Source organism: Stegastes partitus, unplaced genomic scaffold (genome assembly GCF_000690725.1).
Source record: "Stegastes partitus isolate 25-593 unplaced genomic scaffold, Stegastes_partitus-1.0.2 Scaffold2577, whole genome shotgun sequence".
Taxonomy (NCBI): Eukaryota; Metazoa; Chordata; class Actinopteri; family Pomacentridae; genus Stegastes; species Stegastes partitus.
Genome location: NW_007580308.1, coordinates 86 through 23,323, shown reverse-complemented (window position 1 = coordinate 23,323; position 23,238 = coordinate 86). Strand labels below are relative to the sequence as shown.

The 23,238-nt window shown below is 43.0% G+C and overlaps 2 protein-coding genes across 2 annotated transcripts in view; one reads left to right on the top strand and one right to left on the bottom strand.

The window, feature by feature from the left end:
* mthfsd (methenyltetrahydrofolate synthetase domain containing) overlaps positions 1–969 on the bottom strand; it is a 9,682-nt gene extending 8,713 nt beyond the window's left edge. The window contains exons 1-2 of the mRNA XM_008305655.1: positions 838–969; positions 579–682 (exon numbers count right to left, since the gene is read on the bottom strand). Of these exons, the coding sequence (XP_008303877.1) occupies positions 579–682; positions 838–865 (132 nt within the window). The 5' untranslated portion in view covers positions 866–969. The remainder of the gene's footprint in view (positions 1–578; positions 683–837) is intronic.
* Positions 970–4,806: 3,837 nt separating this feature from the next.
* Positions 4,807–21,867, top strand: dbndd1 (dysbindin domain containing 1). Its single transcript, XM_008305654.1, has 5 exons — positions 4,807–4,894; positions 5,184–5,726; positions 9,131–9,274; positions 13,094–13,231; positions 21,451–21,867. The coding sequence occupies exons 2-5, from the start codon at positions 5,696–5,698 to the stop codon at positions 21,603–21,605; spliced, it is 468 nt and encodes a 155-aa protein (XP_008303876.1). The 5' UTR covers positions 4,807–4,894; positions 5,184–5,695; the 3' UTR covers positions 21,606–21,867.
* The last annotated feature ends 1,371 nt before the right edge of the window (positions 21,868–23,238 follow it).

Here is a 23,238-nt window from a genome sequence, read left to right as displayed (position 1 = left end):
ATGCGTATGAATGGATTGTTTGAGGTGGTGGTCGGAGGGGCAGAATGGCAGCCACGCCTCTGTCAGTCTGCCCCAGGGCAGCTGTGGCTACAATCGTAGCTACCACCACCAGAATGAATGTGTGTGAATGAATAATTGACAGTGTAAAGCGTCTTTGAGTGTCCAGAAAAGCGCTATATAAATCTGATCAATTATTAGTAGTAGTATTAGTACAAATGATATTGTTTAAAAATGTGTGTCTGATTTAATTATCAAACTGAGTTCTGCAAAGGAAAGCCTTAATATGAGACTAATTATTAAAGTGGTTCATCTGATTTTAACTGATGAATTCACATTATTAAATCTTAAACTGTCCTTCATAGTAACAGTGATTATACATAATAGGCTTTAATGTCACATTTAATGACCTACTAGTTTCTCAAGTCTGGTTTTCTCTTATATAATCAGCTTTCTGTGGTAAAATGTGATGAACTTGCAGGAACAACATTTGAATGACACAACAAATTGCAGGACTAAGCTCCTACATGAGCTAAGTCACATTGGGGGAAAAGCATTGAAGTGCTGCAGCTTGAACCTGCCTTGAAGTTTGGGATTCTGTTGTGCACAGGCCTCGGAAAGTTGGCCAGGTTCTTGTCTTCAATGTAGTCCCAAACTTTCTGACGAATGTCCCACTTCGACGCTCCTGTCGAGAAAACGAAGCACGTGTTTTAATTTTATTTATTTTTTTAACACAAACGACAAAAGTGAAGCACGAACGGAGCAACATTAGCTTAAATTAGCAACAGGCAGCGAGTTAAATTTTAACGACACAACAAATGTGACGGACGTTTAACCTACCCGGGTTTATTTTAATGACGGGCTCCATTGTGCTAATTACGATACAGCGTGGTTTCTTCTACACAACTCGGCTACACTTCGCGCATGGAAATCTCACACGTGAGCTCTGTAACATAATACTGGAGGAACAGCTGCTTGTCAATGTTTATCATTCCTACGGCGGCTCGGAAGGATCAGCGTGCTAAAACGCGAAAGCGAAAGAGGCTCCCCGGCCACCGTAGAAATGTGAGCGTACCTTTAATACGTTGTCGTACTACTGTGAAATAATAATTTTTTGTGTTTGTTCTTTTAATCTCAAGTGAAATAGCTTTATTTTACGTGAGTATTTCCATTTTTGCTCTGCTCCTTTCTTTTCCTTACTTCTTGACAAGTTTATTTGTGTCTCATCTTTCAACAAAGCAACTCAGAGTGGTTTATATAAAACTTAACAGGAAGTTGAGTCAAGCCATGACCTAAAATACAAAACAATATAAAAGTGACCGCCAAAAATGGGATTGAAAGTGAGCAACAAAACAGAGGATAGTCATTTAATGATATTAAATTGTTGGCCTCTTGTAACATTTTTTTTTTAACAACTACTTATTTTTAAATGAGGGATTTGATGCCTTTTTCTGTGGTAATTAATACACATTGACCTGATGAGTTCACATTATCTCTGTGCAAACTGAATTTGCGTAGGAATATTAAACAGTGCGTATGTTATCAACACACGCTGTACTCAGCCAGTTAGGCTTTTGGTTTCTTTCTTGTATTTGTTTTCATTTCTTGCAGATTCACACCGCTCAAAATGGTATTACAGGCGGCGGTGACATGGGAAAGTTGAAGACAGGATGGGATGGGCGGATGTAAATATTTGAGGTGCCCGGCCAAATGAATTTGCAAGGAGTGCAAACACAGACTATTGTCAGCGCGAGGAAGAGAGCAATTCAGCATCTCTGGTGGAGCACAGCCCAGCAGGATGAGGTTGTGGCTTCAGTGTTGGCCTTTCATGGCAGCTGGTTGTCTTGAATGACACTATAATTGTTGGCAAGCTGTTGGCAGTGATGACAGTGTGGTCGTGCATGGAAACCAAGTCATCCGTTGAAGTTGAGGTAACTGCCCAAAAATGGCCACCGTGCAGTCAAGTGAAGATGCATGCCTGCTGTGAGTGTTGTTGACCAGAGAATGTGTGTTGTGGGATGTGATGACAGCCAAGAGAGCTGATCTAAAGTTCCTGGGAAACAGCACTGCACTGCAAATAGCTCAGGGGGGTACTGTTTTCATGCATGGTTGTATTCCTGTCAGCAAAGTCTGAAAATTGGATGAAGGAGTAGTTGCTAAAAGTGCACCAGTCAAAATTATTTTAAATGTGGGTGACCAGCCATTATGCAGAAAAAAAAAACAAAAACATCAGGTCTGTTTGCTTCTCAGTGTGGGTTCATTAAAGCCTGCCGTAATGCTGAACATATTTACACACACTGAGTTCTTACATTTAGAAGCTGCAATTTAAAAAAAATAAAAAATCAGGGACCTACCAGGGTCACCCCTGTGGTATTCTGTCACATGAAACTGAAGGAGGAAAACAGTGGTTGAAAGCAAAGTTTTGCCAGTTCAAGGCCCCAACAGCAATATGGTGCCTCTGATGAATCACTGTTATCACGATTTTGGACTTTTTAGTGTTTTAGTTATTGGGATCATTAAACATTTGTGTCTCACCTTGAAACCACATTTCTCAAATTTTAATAGAACTCAGTTAAACTGGAACACAACCTGCAGGCATTTGGTGTCATGTGCATTTTAGACAGCCCTTGACCTCCATCCATCCATTATCTAGACACCGCTTGTTCCTCACTTGGGTCATGGGGGGCTGGAGTCTATTCCAGCTGAGTCAGGGCGAAGGCAGGGGACACCTGGACAGGTAACCAGTCTATCACAGGGCTACACTTAGAGACAGACAACCAAGCACACTCACATTCACACCTACAGACAATTTAGAATCACCAATTAACCTCAACATGTTTTTGGACTGTGTGGGATGAAGCCGGAGAACCCGGAGAGAACCCACGCTGCACGGGGAGAACATGGAGACTCCACGCAGAAAGATCCCGGGTGTCCTCACTCTTCTATCTGATGTGTCATTTTGATAATGTTTTAGATTAGATATCTATTTAAATTATATGCCCGAAATGATACACATCTAAAAGACTGATACTACTTCAAAGCGTGTATATTCAAGTATTTTCTTAGTATTTTTATGACTTGCAAAACGAAAAACACACACTTAATATTATGTACTTTCTAGGTCAGCAATCAGATTTATCAAATTTAATTTCCATTGAATCAGAGTTAAATTACACCCACATGGATTTGATCTACTTACCAGAGGCTTGGTCAAGGAAATCAGCTTGCAGTCATTGTTCAGCTGCTGTAAATATTTCTGTGCCACAAGTTTGAAGCAGCACATTGCTCAATTGCTAAGTAGCATCGTGATAATGGCAAACATGGCACCACAACTAAGAGAAAGAGTCAGAAATCAAATTATTATTGTAAGAAAAAGAGGCTCTCTCAGCATCAAATTATAGCTCAACTGAAGGTTTCTAATGGGGCAGGGCATGGTGCTTTAAAACGCTTTGTGGAAACTGGCACAGTTTGATCACAATTCATCCTGGGGGGAGACATGAACGTCTGTATCAAATTGCGTAGTTATCCGTCAAATAGTTATTGAGACATTTAATTAAAACTGCAAATGTTCATTTCATGGTGGCATTACTGGAAAAGTCAGAGACTCACCAAACTCAGCAGATTTCACCCCCAGGACACCGTGAGTGTTAAAAACCAAAGTTTATGTTGATCCACCCCAAAGTTCCAGGACGTGTCACAGAAATAGAAGTACAGTCGGTCTGGAATAGAGAATATAAACACAAATATGCCGGCCAAGCTGATTCTGCAGCAATAAACCAATACCACTCTGAATTATTTCACTAAATGATCAGTCCCACAGCCTCTGACCTGAAGATTCCTCCCACTCATCTGGCTGTTTTGATAAACCAATCTGAAAATATTAATGGTGGAATATCCGTAATATGAGCCAATGTTCCGCTGATTATATTGATTCACAATAAACAGACTTAACTGTGTGGGCAATAGGTTAAAAAGATTCTCTTGTTGCGGTGTCCTGGATACCTAGTTTGGCCTTTTTCACTACAGGACCATCCATCCATCCATCCATCTATACAGCTTAGTCACACCTATGGACCTTGTGGGAGGAAGCCAGAGAACCTAGAGCAGGGCTCTCCAATCCTGCTCCTTGAGAGCCACAGTCCTGCATGTTTTAGATGTGTCCCTCTTCCAACACACCTGATTCAAATGATCAGCTCATCATCAAGCGCTGCAGAAGCCTGATAACGATCCTGATCATCAGGTGTGTTGGAAGAGAGAAACATCTAAAACGTGCAGGACTGTGGCTCTCGAGGACCAGGATTAGAGACCCCTGACCTAGAGAGAACCCACGCTGCACGGGGAGAACATGCAAACTCCACGCAGAATGATCCCGGGTGTCCTTCTTGCTGTGAGGGAACGGTGCTAACCACCCAGCCAATGACAGGATCAGCTGTGTTTATATTGCTTTTAATTTAGTGGCTATGTGCTACTGAGCTACGCTTTCCCTTCAATAATTCCAGGACTGTCAGATAAATGTATGGTTTGTTTGCCACATCTTTTTTTTTGTCTATTTTGATATTTTTGTCTTGTTGAGCAGTCAACCAAACTTTCTCTTTGGAAATTACTTTGCTGAACTTGCTCCTTAACATTCGTATTATGATTTATTGATGTTGTTTTCTAACCAGAGGAGGGTTTGAATTACTCTTGTTTTATTGTACAGAGTGTTTCAGGAGACCGCTGCGAGTCTCTTCTGTTAACGATGATAAAGTTGACTCTTCTGTTTTTTTTTTTTTTCAGGTTTGAGAACATAATCACGTGACTCGACCACCTGCACGCACCAGATCCTGCCACTGGAGGGCGAGCTCTGCCAGCATGTTCCCTTCAGGAGAAAGCAGCACCATTTCCTGCTTTTGTGGAGGTAAGGGGATTCACATTTCTATGAAGTGTAACAGAGAAACTGTGTTTGAATGCCATGCATCTCTTTTCATCGTGCTGTCATCCAAGTCTCGCTGGCTTCTGTGCATTTGACACGAACTGACCTATTATCAGGTTTAACAACTTGCCTGCAAGTCCATCCACAAATTGTTAAGCGACATTCGTGCACACACACACATGCTGGGATGCTCATTCACTCACACACACAGTTTCCACGCCTCCAGTGGTCCATAACCCTCCTTGACACCCCATTCTCTCTCTCTCTGTCTCAGTCTGGGCAGGCTGCCAGCTCAACCCTCCCTCCCTTTTCTCTTTCTCTCCCTCTTTTTTTTTTTTTGCTCTGGATCTCTCCCTGTGTATTCTGTACATACCAAGCCAAGCCTCACAATGCTGCGATTACTAAACCAAGGGGCTTAGAAATTTGCTGCCGATGTCGCTGTTCCCAGACCTCCCTCCCTGTGGTGGACTCGCTCTGTGAGGCAGTGCAGCACACTTAGAGACAGCTCTGATGGAAGAGCAGGGCAGGTGGACTGTGGAAGAGGAGAAACCAAAATCACCTGTTTGGGAAATCTAGAACAACAGCAGACAAGATTATAAAAAAAAGAAGAAGAAGGAGGAACAGAGTCTATTCAGAGCTTAGGGTTCGCCGTGTCCACCCACCCCCACCCCTCTACTCTCTCGTATGCACACACTCCCCTCGCCTCTCCCCTCTTTCCTCCCCATTTGTCTCCTCCACTCTCCGATGCTGGTGTGGTGAACAGCAGGACACTCTCGGCCGAGCTGCATGGAGGCACAGGGAGGGGCAGGGAGCCCAGGTAAGAGCCATTTTCTATTCTTTTCTTTCTGTCACAGCTTTGAACGTGGCTGTTACAGGCTGCCTTTATCTATTCGGAGTGACTCGTGCTGTGAATATTCTGCCGGCTGTCCTTCTTCACATGTTCATGATGTTTGTAAATGAGGACTTGCTGAGTGTTTAGACTGTAATCTCTCTGAATAATGTTTGTCATATGAACTCTTGTCTAGTCAGGAGTTAATACGTTGGGGTTTAAATATAGCAGCAGTAGTACAGTGCCCTACCTGTGATCCAGCTGTGGATGGGTCATTTCTACATTCACCTTTAATGTGCTGCTTTACAGTCTTTTTTTTTTAATGTTGACAAACTGCAGGTCAGCCGTGCAAAAGCTGAACTGATGAAATACAAATTGCAAAAACAATAGTGGGAACATATGGCCTTTGTTTGAAGGCCATCCAGAGAAGCCTGTGCAGTGTGGGTAGTGCTGAACAATGCTTTAGTGCCACTATCGCCCTGGACGATCGTTAAAAGGGACGACGTTTTAACTATGTTTACGTACAGCACAGTCCAGGGTGATGTTTTTTAAGTCTTCATTGACGTACACATTATAAATTTAGCTTTGATATGAATTTTATGATGTGCAAAGTCAGTTTATTTGCCTGTGTGTTTAATTTTCTGCCTCTGAACCTGTGCATTCAACCACTATTAAAATGTTGTGTTGCTACTCTATTGTGCCTTGGGGTAAAACAATGTCACTGCAGCCACCGTAAGTTGCAATTTCAGCAGATACTCACAGTAATTGTTTTTTTGTTTTCCGGCTATGGCTTTGTTCCACCTATCGTTGTTTACTTGCTGCATGTTTGAGCCGATGGCCGGAATTACCTGCACATGACAAATTGTGGACATAATTTGTTCGTTATGACGGGATTGAATTAGAGCGAACGTCATTACTGTGATGCATCACAGAACCCAAGTGTGACTTCTGAACAGCGGTGTTTGTAATGCGGCCGACACAGCGACTGCCTTTCTGAATTAAGAAATTAGATGAAACACTTCACGCTCTACGTATGAGGTTCTGAATTAATGCACTACACACACTAAGACCTGTTGAGAAAGTTAATTCTAGAGTGAACCTTTTCTTAACTTTCGTCATCCCCTGTGGACAGTAATTAAGTTGGAGAAATGTGTATTCTAGTCTGGGGTATAATGCAGAATACAAGGGGGAAATAATGCAAGACAGAGAAATCAGCAGAAAGGGGGTGTTGGGAGAGCATGTTGATTCCTCCTGCCTGTGCAACACCATCAAACGGCAATTGATTTATTAAACCAAGACACTGAATTTGATTCAACTTTTGGCAGTCGTACAACAAATCGTTCTCATCCTCCCCCGCTCTCTGTCTCTACATCTCCCTCCATCTGCCTTTCTGTCTAGGGTGAGCTGATTCACAGACAGTCGCAGCTGACAGCTCGAGAAAGGGTCAGTCGGAGAAAAAAAAAAAAGGCCCACATGTATGATAGTTGGCTGTCACGTTTTTTTTTTTTACTGTGGCGTCTTCGCGAGGCGGTTCAGCAGGTGGCGGCTACGTCAGGCCATCTGTGTAAACTTGTTTTCCTGCACATCTGGATATGACCGGGACTTTCTCAAAAGCTCGTTGTGTGATTAACGTTGTGACTGGGACTCATCGCCTTCTTAAATATGAGGGCACAAACAGACATAGCTACACAAGTGATCCTGAGAGATTAATTTTTTTGTCTTTATGTCTTACATGTGTCTACAACAAGCAGCATTTGTTGCATATCGTTGGCCTCATAGCATACTTGCCTAAGTCATATTTTCATGTTTTTGGGAAATGAGAAAAAACACAATTTTTAGAAGTGACATTGGTATTTATTATTGATTTTTTTAACAGTACATTCAACCAGATGTGATTGGCCAATGACATGGGTAGAAAGACAGGATGATGCAGAAGTGATAGGAGAGTAAAGTTAGGCAAATATCTCAATTTGACCAAAAAATGACAATTATGCTATGAGGCTAACGATATTGTAAAACCATGTACACACAAAAGGTGCACACTCCAAACCCCACTGCTGTTTGGCTGGATGGACATCTATACGGATGGATGAAAGCAAAGATTGTTTGCCGAACACGGTGATGGAACCGGAAACCGAAGCTGCCGGGAGAGAGTCTAAATATTGAGCAAACATTTCATTATAGCAGCAGAGGTAAAGCTATAGTCTTTCAGCTGGTGTGGCTCCTCGCTGGGGGAAATCAATCAATAGGCAGCAATGAACACGGTGTTTCTCGGGGTGAGAAATCAGAATCCATCACGCTCCGCCGTCGCCTCGGCTGTAACACACGTTTCATCTGCAACGAGGAATTAAACAGTCTGGGAACATACTGCAAGTAGAAATGGTTTCAGCCATCTGGCGAGGCCCACCGGGAAGCTGCTGTACTCCCACATTATATTCCATCAACTCTGCATGTTGTCATGAAGTAACTATACAGTCAGAGTTTCTGGTAAATGTTGCTACACGCACACACACGAGTCTCCTTTTCAGTTTTTTTTCCCCTTTTAACGGGACATTTTTTGAACGTCTTAACCTCTAAAGAAATAAAGAAAGGATGGATGGATGGATGGACAGCTTAGCAGATAAACCTATTGCATGATTTTATCCAACATGAAGCATCATCTGTCGCCTCCTCTTTCCTGCACGCCTCACCTCACCGAGCCTCCTCACACATCACACAGTGTTCTCAGCCGTGTCAAGCAGGTGAATGTTTAACCTTGATCAAGTTTAACCGATTCCGAGTTCATGCGCACTCCCAAATGGGAATGGGATGCTATTTTAAGCAAATTCTATTTTCAGACTTTGTTAATAGCCTGTGTGAACTATTTTGAATAGATGTTTTTTTTTCAGCTGGCTTTACCGAAGAGCAGAATGCAGCTTCTTTATGAAATATAAAAATGACAATAATGCAACTGAATTCTGCCCAAATCTGTTTCAATCAATCTGTTCTGCAGGAATTAAAACCTTTAACACCGTCTGTATAGAGACACATACATTTACACGTAAAGTGAAAGTATTGAGGGAAGATGGAAATGTGTATATGGAACAAAAAGTCAAGCAGCTGAGATGCTTTAGCTTTACGACTTGATGCAGGTACCTGAGGATTAATGCCAGGCTGAATTGGATAGACTGCTTATACAAGGAGGATTATCGCTGAACATGACTGATAAACACATGAATAAGCGTTGAGTTCTATCAGGACCGAAAATCTCTTAACTGCTTTCTCCCCCCGTCATTACTTCACGACGTGTGTTTGCAGGCTTCATGTTATCTTTTAAAGGAAATCTAAAATCCTACCATCATGTTTTCTGCTCACATCTCTCACTCTGTTTTTTTTTCTGCGTGTGACGACAGAGCCCAATAAAGACATCCAGAAGCTGCTGAAGCCCTCCAGCTCAGGTGACCTATCCAAGGAGCTGCTCCAGCACTCATTAGGCGACGAGGAGGGCAGCCTATCAGGGCACACCGCTAGCCTGCTGCACATCACCGAGAAGAGACGTGAGTACCAGGGAACCGGCAAAGAGAGTGAGATACCGGGAGTGTGAAACGGTGATGAATATTCATTGGCAGTCAAGAGGTGTTACAGATAAATTATGGGTGGGAACTGCCTTGAGCGAGGCACCTGATCAATTGCAGGAGTCTTTAGTGAAGAAGGAGATAAGGACAGGAAGGCAGCGGATATCCTGTTCTGTTAAGGAGAGCCTTATCAGGGTCTGATCGGTGACGATAAATCCTGGTACCACGTATTGAAATGCACACAGCATCATTTCACACACATGAATATGAGCTATCTTTATTTTCATCCAGTGCAGTCCAGGTTTATCCTCTCTAGTCTCGAATCCCACCGAACGATCGCTGCCTATTTTAGGTATTCTGGTCCCACATTCTGAGAGATCGCTGCACCACGGCCTCGACTGAAAGGACTCATTGTGCATCAGGCCCATACAGAGGCTTCCCTCTATGTGCCAGACTCCCAGGGCACAGAAACACGGGGACAGATACAGGGGCTACATGGGTGACAAGGCAGCCTTTATCTGCTTCACTAACTAAACACTTTTTCAGGGAGACAGCTCATCCAGAGACTAATGTTTGTGTCTCTATGATTTAATGTAACCCCACTAACTAGCCATGCTACCTGTCAGGTCAGCTAATAGTATGTGACAGGAGAGATAAAGGGAAAGGAAGATAAGCCAAGATCAACGGAGAGAAACATCATTGTTGGTTCAGATATTTGCAGAATGCTGATAATCTTTAAAAACTTCTTGTTCGTTTGTTAAGGTTTTGCTCACGACGTTGCTGTCGAGGAAACGCAGCAACGCAGAAGCAAATTCTCTCCCAGTGCTGCAGTTTTATCTCCAAAAAAAAAAAAAAAACGGGGACCACAGTTGTTCCTGAGTCATCTGCGACATTTATTTTTAGGTCCAGAGCAAACAGCCTACCTTAAAAAGACAAGCATCTTAATATTCCAGAAAGGAGCAAGTTGCCATTTGGTTTGCAGGAATGAAATAACAAAAAAGCAAAAACAACATGCAGCAGAGGGAGATTCACAGATACAGCAAACACAGTAAACTTATAAAACTGCAGCATGAACAAATTGCACTGAGATTGGCTGCATGGGAGGGAATTGGAGATTAAAAATTTATAGTGACTCCTCGTACTCTGAGATTTTCCTTAATAGCAGATTCAAGGAGTCACGGGCAAGAACAAAGGAATCAAGGATTCTAAGAAATCTTTTGGTGCAACTTCAAAGCTAAATTATGTTTATTGGTAAACTTATCCAGCAAATGTTTTAATAGTGCCTGATTAGCAAGCAGAGAATAACTGGACCGGATTCCAGTGAGAGGTACAAACACTCTCCACAGAATATGTTGAGAATATTTAATACACCGAATGTTTAATATAAATGTCAATCGCTTTGCCTTGTTTCCATCAAAACCCTGTCGTCATTACAATCTGCTCAGGCTGGACTGATTGACCTCAGAGCCCCGGGTAGGCGAGAGAGAGGGGAGAAGGAATTACAGCATGCGAAGCACATCTCCTCCGTTCTCTCATCCCTTCTCCCAAACGTGAACCCCTCCCTCTTACCCATCCTGCACATTCTTTGTTCCTTCGGTTGAATCATCTGCACCTTTCTACATGCACAGAGAAGAAAAGGAGGGGAGTGGGGGGCAAAGAAAGAGAAAATTAAATTAAAGGAATTCCTTTTTTGGAAAAGCAGTTGTATTGTTAATGTGGCATCCAGAATTAAAGGCCCATTTGGGACACATGTTAACTGTATGTCTACATAAAATAACACAAAAACACGACTTTACGAGCCGCCACCCTGAACGCTGGATGGAAGAAGAGATATTTTACATTTGCTTTAGGCACAAAATCCTCTTTTTTTTTTCGTCTCAGCATGAGTTCTCTGTGTCAGTCCTCCCCACTGACATCTCAGAGCTCCTCCTGATTGGCTTTTGAGATGGAGGCTGTTGTTTCAATGTGTCTGCCTGGGATTGAAAACGCACTGATCAATTATTCAAGGAGAAGGGGTGTGGAAGAGGGAAAAAAGAGATGGGAGGGAGTTTTTTTAAAACAAGTGCAGCAGAATGGGAATAACCTTGTTGAAAATAATGACAAAAAAACGGAAGAAAGGACCGTCTCGTTTAATGTCTCTTCTTCGTCGACTTTCTCTCTCCTCCGTTCTCCTTTTATTGTTTCACGTTGAGCTTCAACTCTCCCTCTTCTCCCATCATCCTGCCTCTCCCTCTTCTCTCTTCATCTCCACCCCCACAGTCTCCTCCATGTTTCGCTGCCTCTAGTTTCTTCTTACCTCCCAAAAGTGGGAGGCTGATAAGAAAGCACCTTCCGGCCTTCAGGAAGAGGAAAATATATTCATAGGGCGCACTCAAGTAAATTGAAAAAAAAAAAAGGATATTAATTTTAAAAAATGGTTTTCTGTTATCTCAGCCAATAATTGTGTGTTGCAGTGTTTCTCCTCTCAATATAAGCAAACACTATCCAACAGTAGACGGAAACATGAGCAAAGCTTTGAGAGCTGCTGCTATTTAATCACATGTGGTTAATGGTGTGATAATGGAAACTGACTGGCATAACCTTTTGATGAAGTGCCATGTCTTCAACTTCAAAAGGCTTCATAGTTATTTATATTATCTCCCTTTTTTACTGCTTCCCTATTTTTCATTCCGTGTCCATGTCTGCTGTTGACCGTCCTTAATATATTTGAAACGTGCCACAATGATCAGCCGCTGTCTCGGCGTGATGCACACTCTCCTATAAATCAATGTGTGCTCAATCTGGAGGATGATGCGGGGAATGAAATGTGGCGGCAGACAAAGAGCGGGAGGCTCCTTGTGTTCGGCCTGAAACGTCGTCTTTAAACAGCCTGGAAAGCAGCATGAAAACAACACAGGATAATAACAGCTTTCAACCCGTCGTGCAAAACCCATCGTTTTCCTCGCTACAAGTCACGCCCTCACACAACCGGCGATGGGTTTCATTCAGACTTGACTGTGCGTGGCAGGCTGGCATCCACTGCAAGCACACCTCCATCTGTCTCGGTGCAGTCTCCAGACATCCTCCTCACTGCAACGGTGGATTAGTTCGGCTCCGTTACCCAGTTTTCTTTACTTGGGGTGTCGCTGAGACGAGCAGATGTTCTTGGACCTTTAGTGTGCTTTATGTATATATCGCTTGAGAATAAATTCTTACTTCACACCGATTGCATTAAAGTTTCAGCGTTTTGCAGGCAGCCCTGATTGGAATGCTGAGTCAGGCACTTTGACATGAATGTGACCCTGCTGTGTGCGGCAGTCGAGAGTCCTGTGTCTTGTGCCTGAAACGAACAGGTGCAACACACCCAGGAGAAAAACGGAGATCACGGTGCGTTAAAGAACCGGCTATTTTCATCTCCACTGAGCTCCTGTTTCAATTCTTCGGTCGCTGGTCGTGTCGACACGCAGGCGTCATGCTGAAGCGACACAGCAACGAGCTCGGAGACAACTTCAAGACTCCAACAGCACGTGAACATTTCTCTGAAGCAGAGATAACTTCGCTACAAGAGATGTACCGATTAAAGTGGAGGGAAAAAAAATGCAATTGATTTTGCAATTGAGCTGCAAGAGCCAGCTATTGATCTGATTATGAGCACAATAGAGAGTCGAGAGCAGCTTGCTTGAGCATGTATGCAGTTCATCCCCCACTTCTTCTCAAGAGCCACTTTGCTTCGGCGCCGTCAGCAAAAACAAGTGGATGATTTTAATCTCTCAGCTCCCCTCCACTCTCAAAACATGCTATTTTTCTCTCTGTTTCTCACAGAACCACTGAGCAGTGTGTCTTCTTTAGAGGTGCACTTTGACCTCCTGGATCTGACCGAGCTGACCGACATGTCCGACCAGGAACTGGCTGAAGTTTTTGCCGACTCTGATGAGGAGAACCACAATGAGTCCCCAGCAGGTAAGGCTTTGTTCAGGGGAGAACTAAAAATGAAACAGGGAAGTGGAAACTCTTCTTTGGCAACAAACAACACCCACATTGGTGCTTTGTAGAATTTCATTGTTATCCTCACACCACAGTGTCACTGATTGTGGATCCATACAGGAAGTTAAATAAGTTCACAATAGATATGACAAAGATGCAAACAAAGCGTGCACACGTACCTTTAGCAGGAGACAACAACATGCACCTGAAAGTTTGACTTTGTCGTGAAGATCTGCAGACATCAGCTATTTATGCAGGTGCAAGAACTTCAACAACTTCCTTTGTCAGTATAAAAATTTTTGCAACCTTTTGCCCCGTAGCTTCAGTCATATTAACTGAGAAGCATTTCCCAAATTAGTAAGTGAGGGAAATGGGAACAGTGCTTTTGAATGGGGTGGAGTGAAACAATGTGTGTACTTGTATTTTAAGGAGACATAACAGTTCACACAGTCAGATCTGTCATCATTTTGCTGACAAAAAGCAAGCCTGCACAACCTAAATTATTCAAATTTAGAATGAAGACTTGGGCGGCACAGTGGAGCTGCGGTTGGCACTGTCACAGCTAGAAGGTCCCTGGTTTGATCCGGGATCTTTCTGTGAGGGGTTTGCATGTTCTCCCTGTGCCCGTGTGGGTTTTCTTCAGGTGCTGCACAGGTTAACTGAGGATTGTAAAGTGGCTGTAGGTGTGAATGCAAGCGTGCATGTTTGTCTTTCTGAGTGCACCCTGCCTTTCATCAGTACCACAATTAAAAGACAGGCTTTTTTTTCATCAGGAAAGCACATTTTCTTTACTAACAATGCCCGTGCACAATATATATATTTGTCAGACGCTGTTTAAACTGGACCTTTAAATCTTGTGCTGACATGAAACTCTTTGTGCCCACTTTCGTCCACAGGGTGGGTTCAGAACATGTAGAAAGCTGATGGATGGACTTGGCTGAAGGTTAGAGTAGGTTAGGCTGTATGTGTGTGTGTGCAAGAGAGAAAGCTTGATATAATTATGCCCCAGCAGGGTCCTAAACCTGCTGAGCTGTAACCATCTCAAATGTCATTTAACTCCTTCAAGGACTCATCAAAATCATATTTCCGAGTGTCACGGATTATGATTAAAGATCTTGTAATGATTTGTAACATTTAGAGTCCAAAAGAAGAAGACGTGAATTCTTTTATTCTAGACAGCTGGAGCAGAAGGAAAATGTTGTGTTAAGCTGGGACTGCATCACACCAATCTCTTATTAGCCAAGTTAATCAAATGCAGTAGATGGGTTAAGAGGTGAGACAGTTCACTGTATGTCACAGCAGCAGGTACTGAATAAAGGTCAGCACATCTTTCTCACAGTTTGCAAAGGGAAGCACTAAATCTTCCCCATGTTTTATTTATGACCCGTGCGCCTCGTCCTGCATGTGGATGGTGAACTCTCTCCTCCGACACTCCAGCCTCTCATCATGCAAACGCCGTTTCACGCCAGCATGCAAAAAAAAAAACTTCCAATGGTGATACTGTTATCAGCGAGAGGTGGAACCAGGAGGAGGATGATTGTGTGACCGCTGTGTGGATCCACTGAAACATACAAGAAAAGCTTTTCCTCACTTTCCTTCTACATGCACCTCCCTCTTCGACAGCATCAGTCTCTCCCTTCCTTCCTTTTTCTGTTCAACACTAATGTTTTATATCATGGCACAGCTTGTTAAGTGCGAGTGATGGTCCCACTGGGCCATCTGTGCTACATGCGGCTGTCTGCAGCACCGCTGCCACTTATTTTAATTAAAGCTGTTATACAGCACTTAGTGCAGAGGTGCATCTTATCTCTAAAAATATATGTTTTCATTTGTCTCTTTGTGAAACCTCGCTCTGGGATGTACATAATGATGTGCTGACATCAGTAGTGTCAATCTTCACACATCACTATGAAGACAACTACACTAGCAGCAGCAGATTTACTTAAACATGCGATGTCTTGGCAACTTGAGGTCCCAGCAGGAACATGCCGAGAACACAACTGACATATTATCACCTTATTTACACATCCAGCATTAAAAGAAAAGCATTTTTATGCCTCTGCGCCAACAACAGCTTTATCAAAAGCATTATTTTTTGTGGTTCGATGTCTGTCCAGCCTGTTCTCCTAACCATGAGATCTCTTGAGCGCCTTGAGGGAATTCCTCAACTTTGTCACAAACATTCACTTGGACTCAAAAGTAAAAGATTTTGGATTTTAAAGGTCAGACGTCACTCTGGTCTCACAAAACACGATTTTGGCCATAACTCAAGAATTCACCGACTAATCAGGACAACATTTTACGCAGACGTCTAATAGGATAAAACAAAGTGCTGATTTTTCCAAAAGGTCAGCTTCACTGTGGCATCATAATGTTCTGCAAAAACCCCTTTCTGGCTAATATCCAACACCGTAACTCAGGAACAGAGGAGGAGAGTGTGACCGTATTTCACATTTGGTCAGATACGGATTCGGTGACACTAATTTTAAAAACCCATCTATTAAGTTCCCTCAAAGTCTTCACTGCATATATTATAAAAATCAGGACACACGTGGATGTAAATTCAGAATGTTGGTCTTATAATTATTCTCCTTTAGCTCTGTTTTTTGGACTTTGTCACTTTCAGAGGACGGTTTCTGGTTCTTCAGCTGCTAAATGTTCACCTATGTTCCCTTTCTGGTTGCTCTGTTTGTGTTTTGGTGCTGAGCAGGTTGTGTACAGGTGATTGTGGAGTATTTTCACTGCAAACAGCTGTCACAAGGACAAGTTGTTGGTTGGAGAGCTAAACAATGATCTGAAATAGACTTTGAAGTGTTTGAGCTTTAGGGGACTGCAGATTCAGGATCACAGGAGCACAGGTTTTGGTGTTTTCATGTTATTTTGACTTTGACAAATAGAGTTGCTTTAAACTGGATGGAAAAAAAAATAAGAGCGTGAGCATGTTTGACTAGTAAATCTAGATTTTAATGTCTTAAACTCTTGTTAGAGAATAATCACGTCTAACCATATCCTTCTAATCTTAGTGTTAAGAATATAAAACGATTACGCTCTTTTAAAAGTGATGTGCAGGGATTTATAGCACTGTTTAACGTGATCTCATACAAAATGGGTTAATACAGTTATCTGAACAGGAATTTAATTCAAGTTCTTTGGTGCATCATATTACATTCTGCTGAGATTAGAAAATCAGTTTGTTTAATGAGGACAGTTCCACAAGGTTTCCCACCTTTTCAAATGGATAAAAGGATTTTCGCTCAATGATAATTAAACACATCAACACCAGTGCATTAGCTCAGATCTCAGTGATAGTAGGATATTCAAGAACTTTATTGCCATACGTACACGCAAAAGGAATTTTTTTGTGCGGGGCTAAAATACAAGAAATAAGAAAATGACAACCTTTCAGAGTAAACCTTAGGCCTGGAACAACAAGTTGGGAGTTTTATGAGTGTACCTTTGCCTCACAACAACCATCTTTCCACAGCCAAACAGTTTCACCTCATCTGCCCATTTAGCTGTCAGGTCCATCTCCATCACGCCAAGTTCTGTCAGCCTCTTGTTAGCCACAAGCCACAGCTCCTTTTCAGGTGGAGGACAAGTAACAGCCAGTCCACCTCACTTCTGCTGCTCTGGAGGTGTACAGCTGTTATATTGTGTGTCATTTACTCAGTCTGTTACTCAGAGACGAGCAAAAATCTAATAAAGATCAACTGTTTGCAAACTAAGAACAGCATGTTCAGATGCTATTGCTCATCTGAGAGACATTAATTAGTATCAAGTCAGTCATTATTGTAGTTTTACCTGTCTGAGTAAAAATAGCTCAGCATTGTGTGAGCGCAGCATACATTTCCTGCTCTTTATTTTTACATAAATGCATCATTTTATGAAGTATTTTTCTTCTAAAGAGTCTCTCTACCTGTGGGTTATTTCATCTCACATGCAGCAGTCACAATCCCCCTCTCCTTCACTCTCTGTCACTTAGCTCGCCTTTATCCTTATTACCAGTCTCCCCTTCTGCATGTCTGGCTCAGGTCTGGTTTGCACAGAAGAGGGATAATCACTTCAAATAGACGCATCAGAATGGATGGGCACCAACTACAAAGTGTAGCTGGTTTAAGAAAAGTCATCTGCTCGCAAAAGACATGAAACAGCTGTTTCTGCATAATGTTTTCCAGCATTGAGAAAAGACGATTTTATTGGGCCTCAGCAGGTGGGACAGTGCACCAAGCCAACGAGCCAACGTTCACATGAGCGTTTAAGAGAGGTTAACAAAACAGACAGATGGGCTGTCTGGAAATAGGACCACAGAGGTGGACACAGACTGATGCAACACAAACAATGACTCTGTCAGAAGTGTTAAAATGTCACCAGCTAATGAAACAACAGTGCAGCTTAAAGCAGGTGGTGTAAACACATACATAGTGTGAACTGACAAGTCTTGAATGCTGGCAAAGACATCCTGCTGGAGGTGGATGTGCAAGCAGAGCGTGGTGTTTTGTTGCTGTCAGTGTCCCTCAAACTAAATCCACTATATAGTCAGATACAACGCTGAAGCTTATTTTGCTGATTTTTTTTTCTTCCTAAAAGTTTCATGGGCTGCACGGTGGAGCGGTGGTTAGCATTGTTGCCTCGCAGCAAGAACATCACCGGTGAGGACACCCGGGACCTTTCTGCATGGAGTTTGCATGTTCTCCCCGTGCAGCGTGGGTTCTCTCCAGGTTCTCCGGCTTCCTCCCACAGTCCAAAAACATGTTGAGGTTAATTGGTGATTCTAAATTGTCCGTAGGTGTGAATGTGAGTGTGCTTGGTCGTCTGTCTCTAAGTCAGGGGTGTCCAATCCTGGTCCTTGAGGGCCACAATCCTGCATGTTTTAGATGTTTCCTTCTTCCAACACACCTGATTCAAATGATCAGCTCATCATCAAGCTCTGCAGAAGCTTGATAACGATCCTGATCATTTGAATCAGGTGTGTTGGAAACATCTAAAACATGCAGGATTGTGGCCCTCGAGGACCAGGATTGGACACCCCTGTTCTAAGTGTAGCCCTGTGATAGACTGGTTGCCTGTCCAGGTGAACCTGCCTTCACCCTGAGTCAGCTGGGATAGACTCCAGCCCCCCTGTGACCCTAATGAGGATTAAGCGGTGTATAGATAATGGATGGATGGAAAAGGTTTCATAGGCCAAAGTTGTATCCCTGCTTTTGTTATGTAAATGTAAGCATTAATACTAATTAGAGAAATGTAGCTTTAATGTGCAGCTCCATTTCACAGCAAGAAAGAGGAAATATTCCACCTGTGAATAGAGATTTTTCTTTTATCCAATACAGATGTGCTGTGCAGATAAGGACAGCTGTGTGTGTGAGAGAAAGAGCGAAAGGACTTAGCCAAATGGCGACCTATTGCACAAATCTCAGCTGTGAGGACCAGCTGTTGCGTTTCATCCGGATCCCCTAAAATCTCCTCCATTATTCAGCCCCGTTGTGTCATGCGAGCCATTTTTCATTAGTCTCGAACAACCCGGCTACAACTACAATAGGTACGTGTTGCAAAGTGAATCATGGCTGCGTAATAGAAGCAGAGCGGAAAATAAAGAGGCGAGCTGGCCAATAAAGCCGTCAGTGACTTCAGGGTGAGGCTTAAATTGAATTATTTTCTGTCGGCGTTTGCATTGCAAATGTGGGTCAGGTAGCATTGAGCTGTGCTGTGTGGGTATTAGGCTCCATGGGAAACTGCTGAGCGCATGTAGGAGTTGAGGAAGCGGTGAAAGAAGGGAGAGGAGAGGAGCAAAAGATGGGTGAGCGAGTTCATGCTAAATGTAGGTTTCTAAATAATTCACTTTACCCTGCTGGAAACAAGGCCTGATCCTTCAAAAAGCCATTTAAACGGCCATAATCGGAGCTTTTGCACATTACTTATATATGTGTGTGTCATGTTTGTTTTTTTTTTAGTCTGCGGTCTGTTTTCCCACTGCTCATTTATACATTCCTCTGCTTCACTTTCAGCTATTGGCAGCTTAAATCCCGTTTCACTTAAAAACTGGAGAACATGGTCAGCTGTACTTGGGAGCTGGAATCCAGAGAGCTAAGAACAACAGTAATTTGTGCTTCATCGAGCATCTCTTGCAGCCACAGGGACACGAAAACAAAAGGCTGATGTCCTTTGTTTCACATCCAGACGAGCTTGATGAACCATAAAGTTTACCCACAAAAAAAAAAAAGTACCACCAGCAGAGCTTTTGCTTTCTATTCTTTGCCGTTGGAACAGTTGTAAATGATGACTGTGCAGACCAGTTGGTATGAGGAAGAACAAATAGCTGATGTGAGGGGATGATGTGATGCAGCGAACAGGGAAAAGAAATTCACACCAGACAGTGTCTCTCGATTGGGTCCCATCTCTGACGCTTTATGTTCTGTTTTGTGCAGTAGGATCTCACACAATACATCAGGCCACACCCGGACCAGTGATGTCAGAGCAGGTGTTTCCAATCTGCTGTCGGCGACGCAACACTTCCAATGATGTCACTGCTTGAGTTGTAGCCAGAAGTAAAGCACACTTAGGTTAAGTTTTGGCCCACAGAGACTGCAGCAGCAGCAGCTTTCTGTTTCGTGTCATTCAGTGGTAATTTCTCCTCTAGGAGCTCGAGACCACATTTAATAGAGCATCTATAAGCGCTTCCTCGAACGTACAAGGTCAAATTCGGTCTCAGCTTGCTGCCTTTAGGGCCGCTCCAGGCTATTAATGGCTCGGCAGATTGTTATCTTTGATAAATGCTCGCCCTAGTTCACAAACACAGGTTGGACTGCGCTGGGATTCGCGTGCACAAATAAAACAAGTGTTTTTCTTCTCCTAAAAATGGTCGAAAGAGACAAAATGTGTGCATGAATTTTGGCGTTCTGCAACAATTGTTTTGTCTTCGCAGAATCTAGATTACATTATGCAGCAGCTGAAGAAACTCAGCCAGCAGCACAGTGAAGCAGTTACCCCCATAGCTTCTGAGAGCAAGAGACAGAAAGGAGAAGAGAGAAAATCTATTTATGGTGCAGAGGAGTTTGTGGTTATCTTACCTTAGCTATGCAAACTATGTATGAGTTCAATTTTTCCCTCTGAATACATATTTGTCAGTCTTTTTAATTAGTTGTCATGATGTTGGAGATCAAGAGAAATCTCTACAAAGCAGAAGCAGAAAATACTTGAATGTCTTCTTCCACAGACCGTCAACATAGTTTGCACACATTGCAGACGTTTATGTAACGGCGTAAACACAACAAGCAGTCATCATCGGCGGGCGTCGGTGGCGCTTGCTGCGGCACTCTCCGTCCTTCTTCTGAGGAGGTCATTAAAATCCAGTGGAGACGCCATCAATCATCTGAGATCAATACGTCCCTCTCCTCCTCCTCCTCCTCCTCCTCCTCTCTTTGTCTCTCGGTCTCTACAGCATGTGAGGTTATGGATGTGCCTATGGGGAGATATATAATCCAGGTACTGAGCATGACGTTCACTTAGGAGACCCAACATTAGGCTGATACGGGCAGTGAAAGGCCGAGTCAGTTGTCAGCTCTCTATCAGTCATTCCCTCTCGTTGCTTTGTTGCCTCCCCGGTAGGTTCCACGTCTCCACCAAGTGGTCTGAAGCTGCAATGGCCACAAAAACCTGTACAGCTACGATTAAAAAGACAAGAAATGAAACAGATGGTCAAGTTAAGTTACAGCAGAGAGATTATTGATAGTGTTTGTTTTTTAATTTTTTTATTTTCTGGTTCATTTAGAGAGAAAGAAGCTTTTTGTGTGGGAAAAAGTACCCCAGTATTCTCTTTTAGATGTCTGGTTTTCATCACACTTTGATATTTTAGAGCAATTAGTGACAGTTTTGAAGCACCACCAGTCTGACCTGTGTAGAAATGGCTGGTATGTACTGTATGTACGTACAGTTATGTGTGTGCATGCATGACCTAAAAGCTTTTTATGACCAACTGTACCCCGCAAGATTTATGTTGCTCCTCAAGTGCTGTGCAAATATACTTTAAGTAGGCTTAGAGCAATGTTTACGAATGCCAGTAAGCATCAAGATAGTTAAATTTTACATTCAAATGGTTTCACTGTCCTTCTGGTTTTTTTTATAACAAAAACCTGCATCTGTATTTCATCTCCCCAAGTGTTTAGATCTGACAACTCATCATGTGTTTGTTTGTTTCCCAGGTTCCCACCAGCCCGTGCTGCCCAGAGGTGGGTACATGCGGTCCCCCTCGTGGACGCGCTGCAGCAAAGTCGAGCCTCCGCGCGAGAGGAAGCACCACAGTGACTCAGACACCGCAGAGCCCTTAATGAAGCTTGAAAGGCCAAAGCAGCCATGATATCTGATGTGAAACAGTCGGACCGCGGAGAGGGGGAAAAACCCAGAGGGGGCGGACACACAGCCGGAGCGGTAACACAAAGCGGACCAAGAGGCCTCCATCTGCCACCGTGCACACGCATAAGATTTCATGGTGCTGACAACTTCAAGCTGAACTCTGGACACTGTGCTCTGTTCTCTGACTGAAGATGTTGAGATGTGCAACATACACACTCTCCTCCTCTCTCTCTCTGCCCTCTCTCTCTCACACACACACACACACACACACACACACACACACACACACACACATTCAATCATTGTGTTTTTCATGCAAAGGGTTCCTAATGCACTCTGGGCCGCCAGGCAGTTTTAAGCTTTGTTTTCTTTTTTGGTTGTCAGACAGGGTATGAGGTCAACAGAATAACGGCACTTTCATCCGTACAGCCTCTCAGGGTGGGCCTGCGCAGCGAGACCGACGCTTAGAGCGAGGATAGACCCTCCATGAGATGTTGGAACAGCAGGAATCGCTCTGAATTACCGGGACATGAGGTGAAACATAAATCAGCAGACAAAATATCACGCTGGCGCTCACTGACGCTCATCGTGTTGCTTGTAAATGTGGTTTCTGTTGCCTCTAAGGTAACCGGAGCAGTGGATTTGGGTTTCAGTGAGTCTCAGCTGTTTCCATAACACCTTCTCCATCCTAATGAAGAACGTGTGCTCTTATTTTAAATGCCTCGACATAAATATTGCACTTCTTTCACTGAATTGTATTTTGCGATGCCCTCCAGAATTATTGGCATTTGGTACAGATGACTCAGAAGATAAACAGACCAAGTAGCAGCTATATGCAATACACATTTACCATACTCTAATTTGTTTAGACTAACTTTCTTTCCATTTTCTCTCGTCATTATGAAAGTGATGGCTGCCACAAGTGCTGCTGCTGCTCAGATTTTTAATGTGATCTGCAGAGTTTCGGGGGGTCAGATTCCATCCGCATCAGCTACACCAGTAATACTTGAAGCGGTTGGAAATGAAATCACACCACGGTCAGGTGGATTTGTGTGGATGCCAAAAAACACAACAAAGTGCCAACAATTTTTGTAAATCATTATGTAAGGATGAAGTCCTAATGCAATATTTCCTATCTCTCTATCAGCAAAGGAAATAGCTGATTACTTGATTTATTTGTCGTGCGTTAAGCTTGTCTATACCAAGAGTGCCAATAATTCTGAATGCTGTGACACGATGGATTAAAAGTGACACTGGGATGGTTGAAAAAATAAATGAAACGAAACAGTACGGGTTGTTGTGTGGTTTATGCAGTCAGTGCACTGTGCAGGAGTCACGTTCTGTATCTGTAGCTGGAGAACACGGCATCACATGATTTTAGTGTGCAGTTACACTAAAATATACAAATCTGCAATTTAGAAAATTGCACTGGCGCTTGGCATGTTTACAGCCAATTTTGTGTCCGCTGTTCTCTAAACATCAAGGAGAAGAACCACACAGAGAAGGCAAAACAGAAGATAATTGGTCTCAGAGCAACTCGTATGCACGTTTTTTTTTCCTCATGCAACGATGTGGTGCCTTACAAAGATCAGATATTTATTTGAACGCGAGAATAAATTAGCACAATGTTCGGCTTT

What these genes read in the sequence shown, in the direction of transcription:
- dbndd1 (XM_008305654.1), top strand. Translation starts at nt 5,696, where the DNA reads ATGGAGGCACAGGGAGGGGCAGGGAGCCCAG. An exon ending in GCACATCACCGAGAAGAGAC is followed by an intron (nt 9,275 to 13,093) that starts GTGAGTACCAGG and finishes TGTTTCTCACAG; the next exon opens with AACCACTGAGCAGTGTGTCT. An exon ending in CCACAATGAGTCCCCAGCAG is followed by an intron (nt 13,232 to 21,450) that starts GTAAGGCTTTGT and finishes TTTGTTTCCCAG; the next exon opens with GTTCCCACCAGCCCGTGCTG.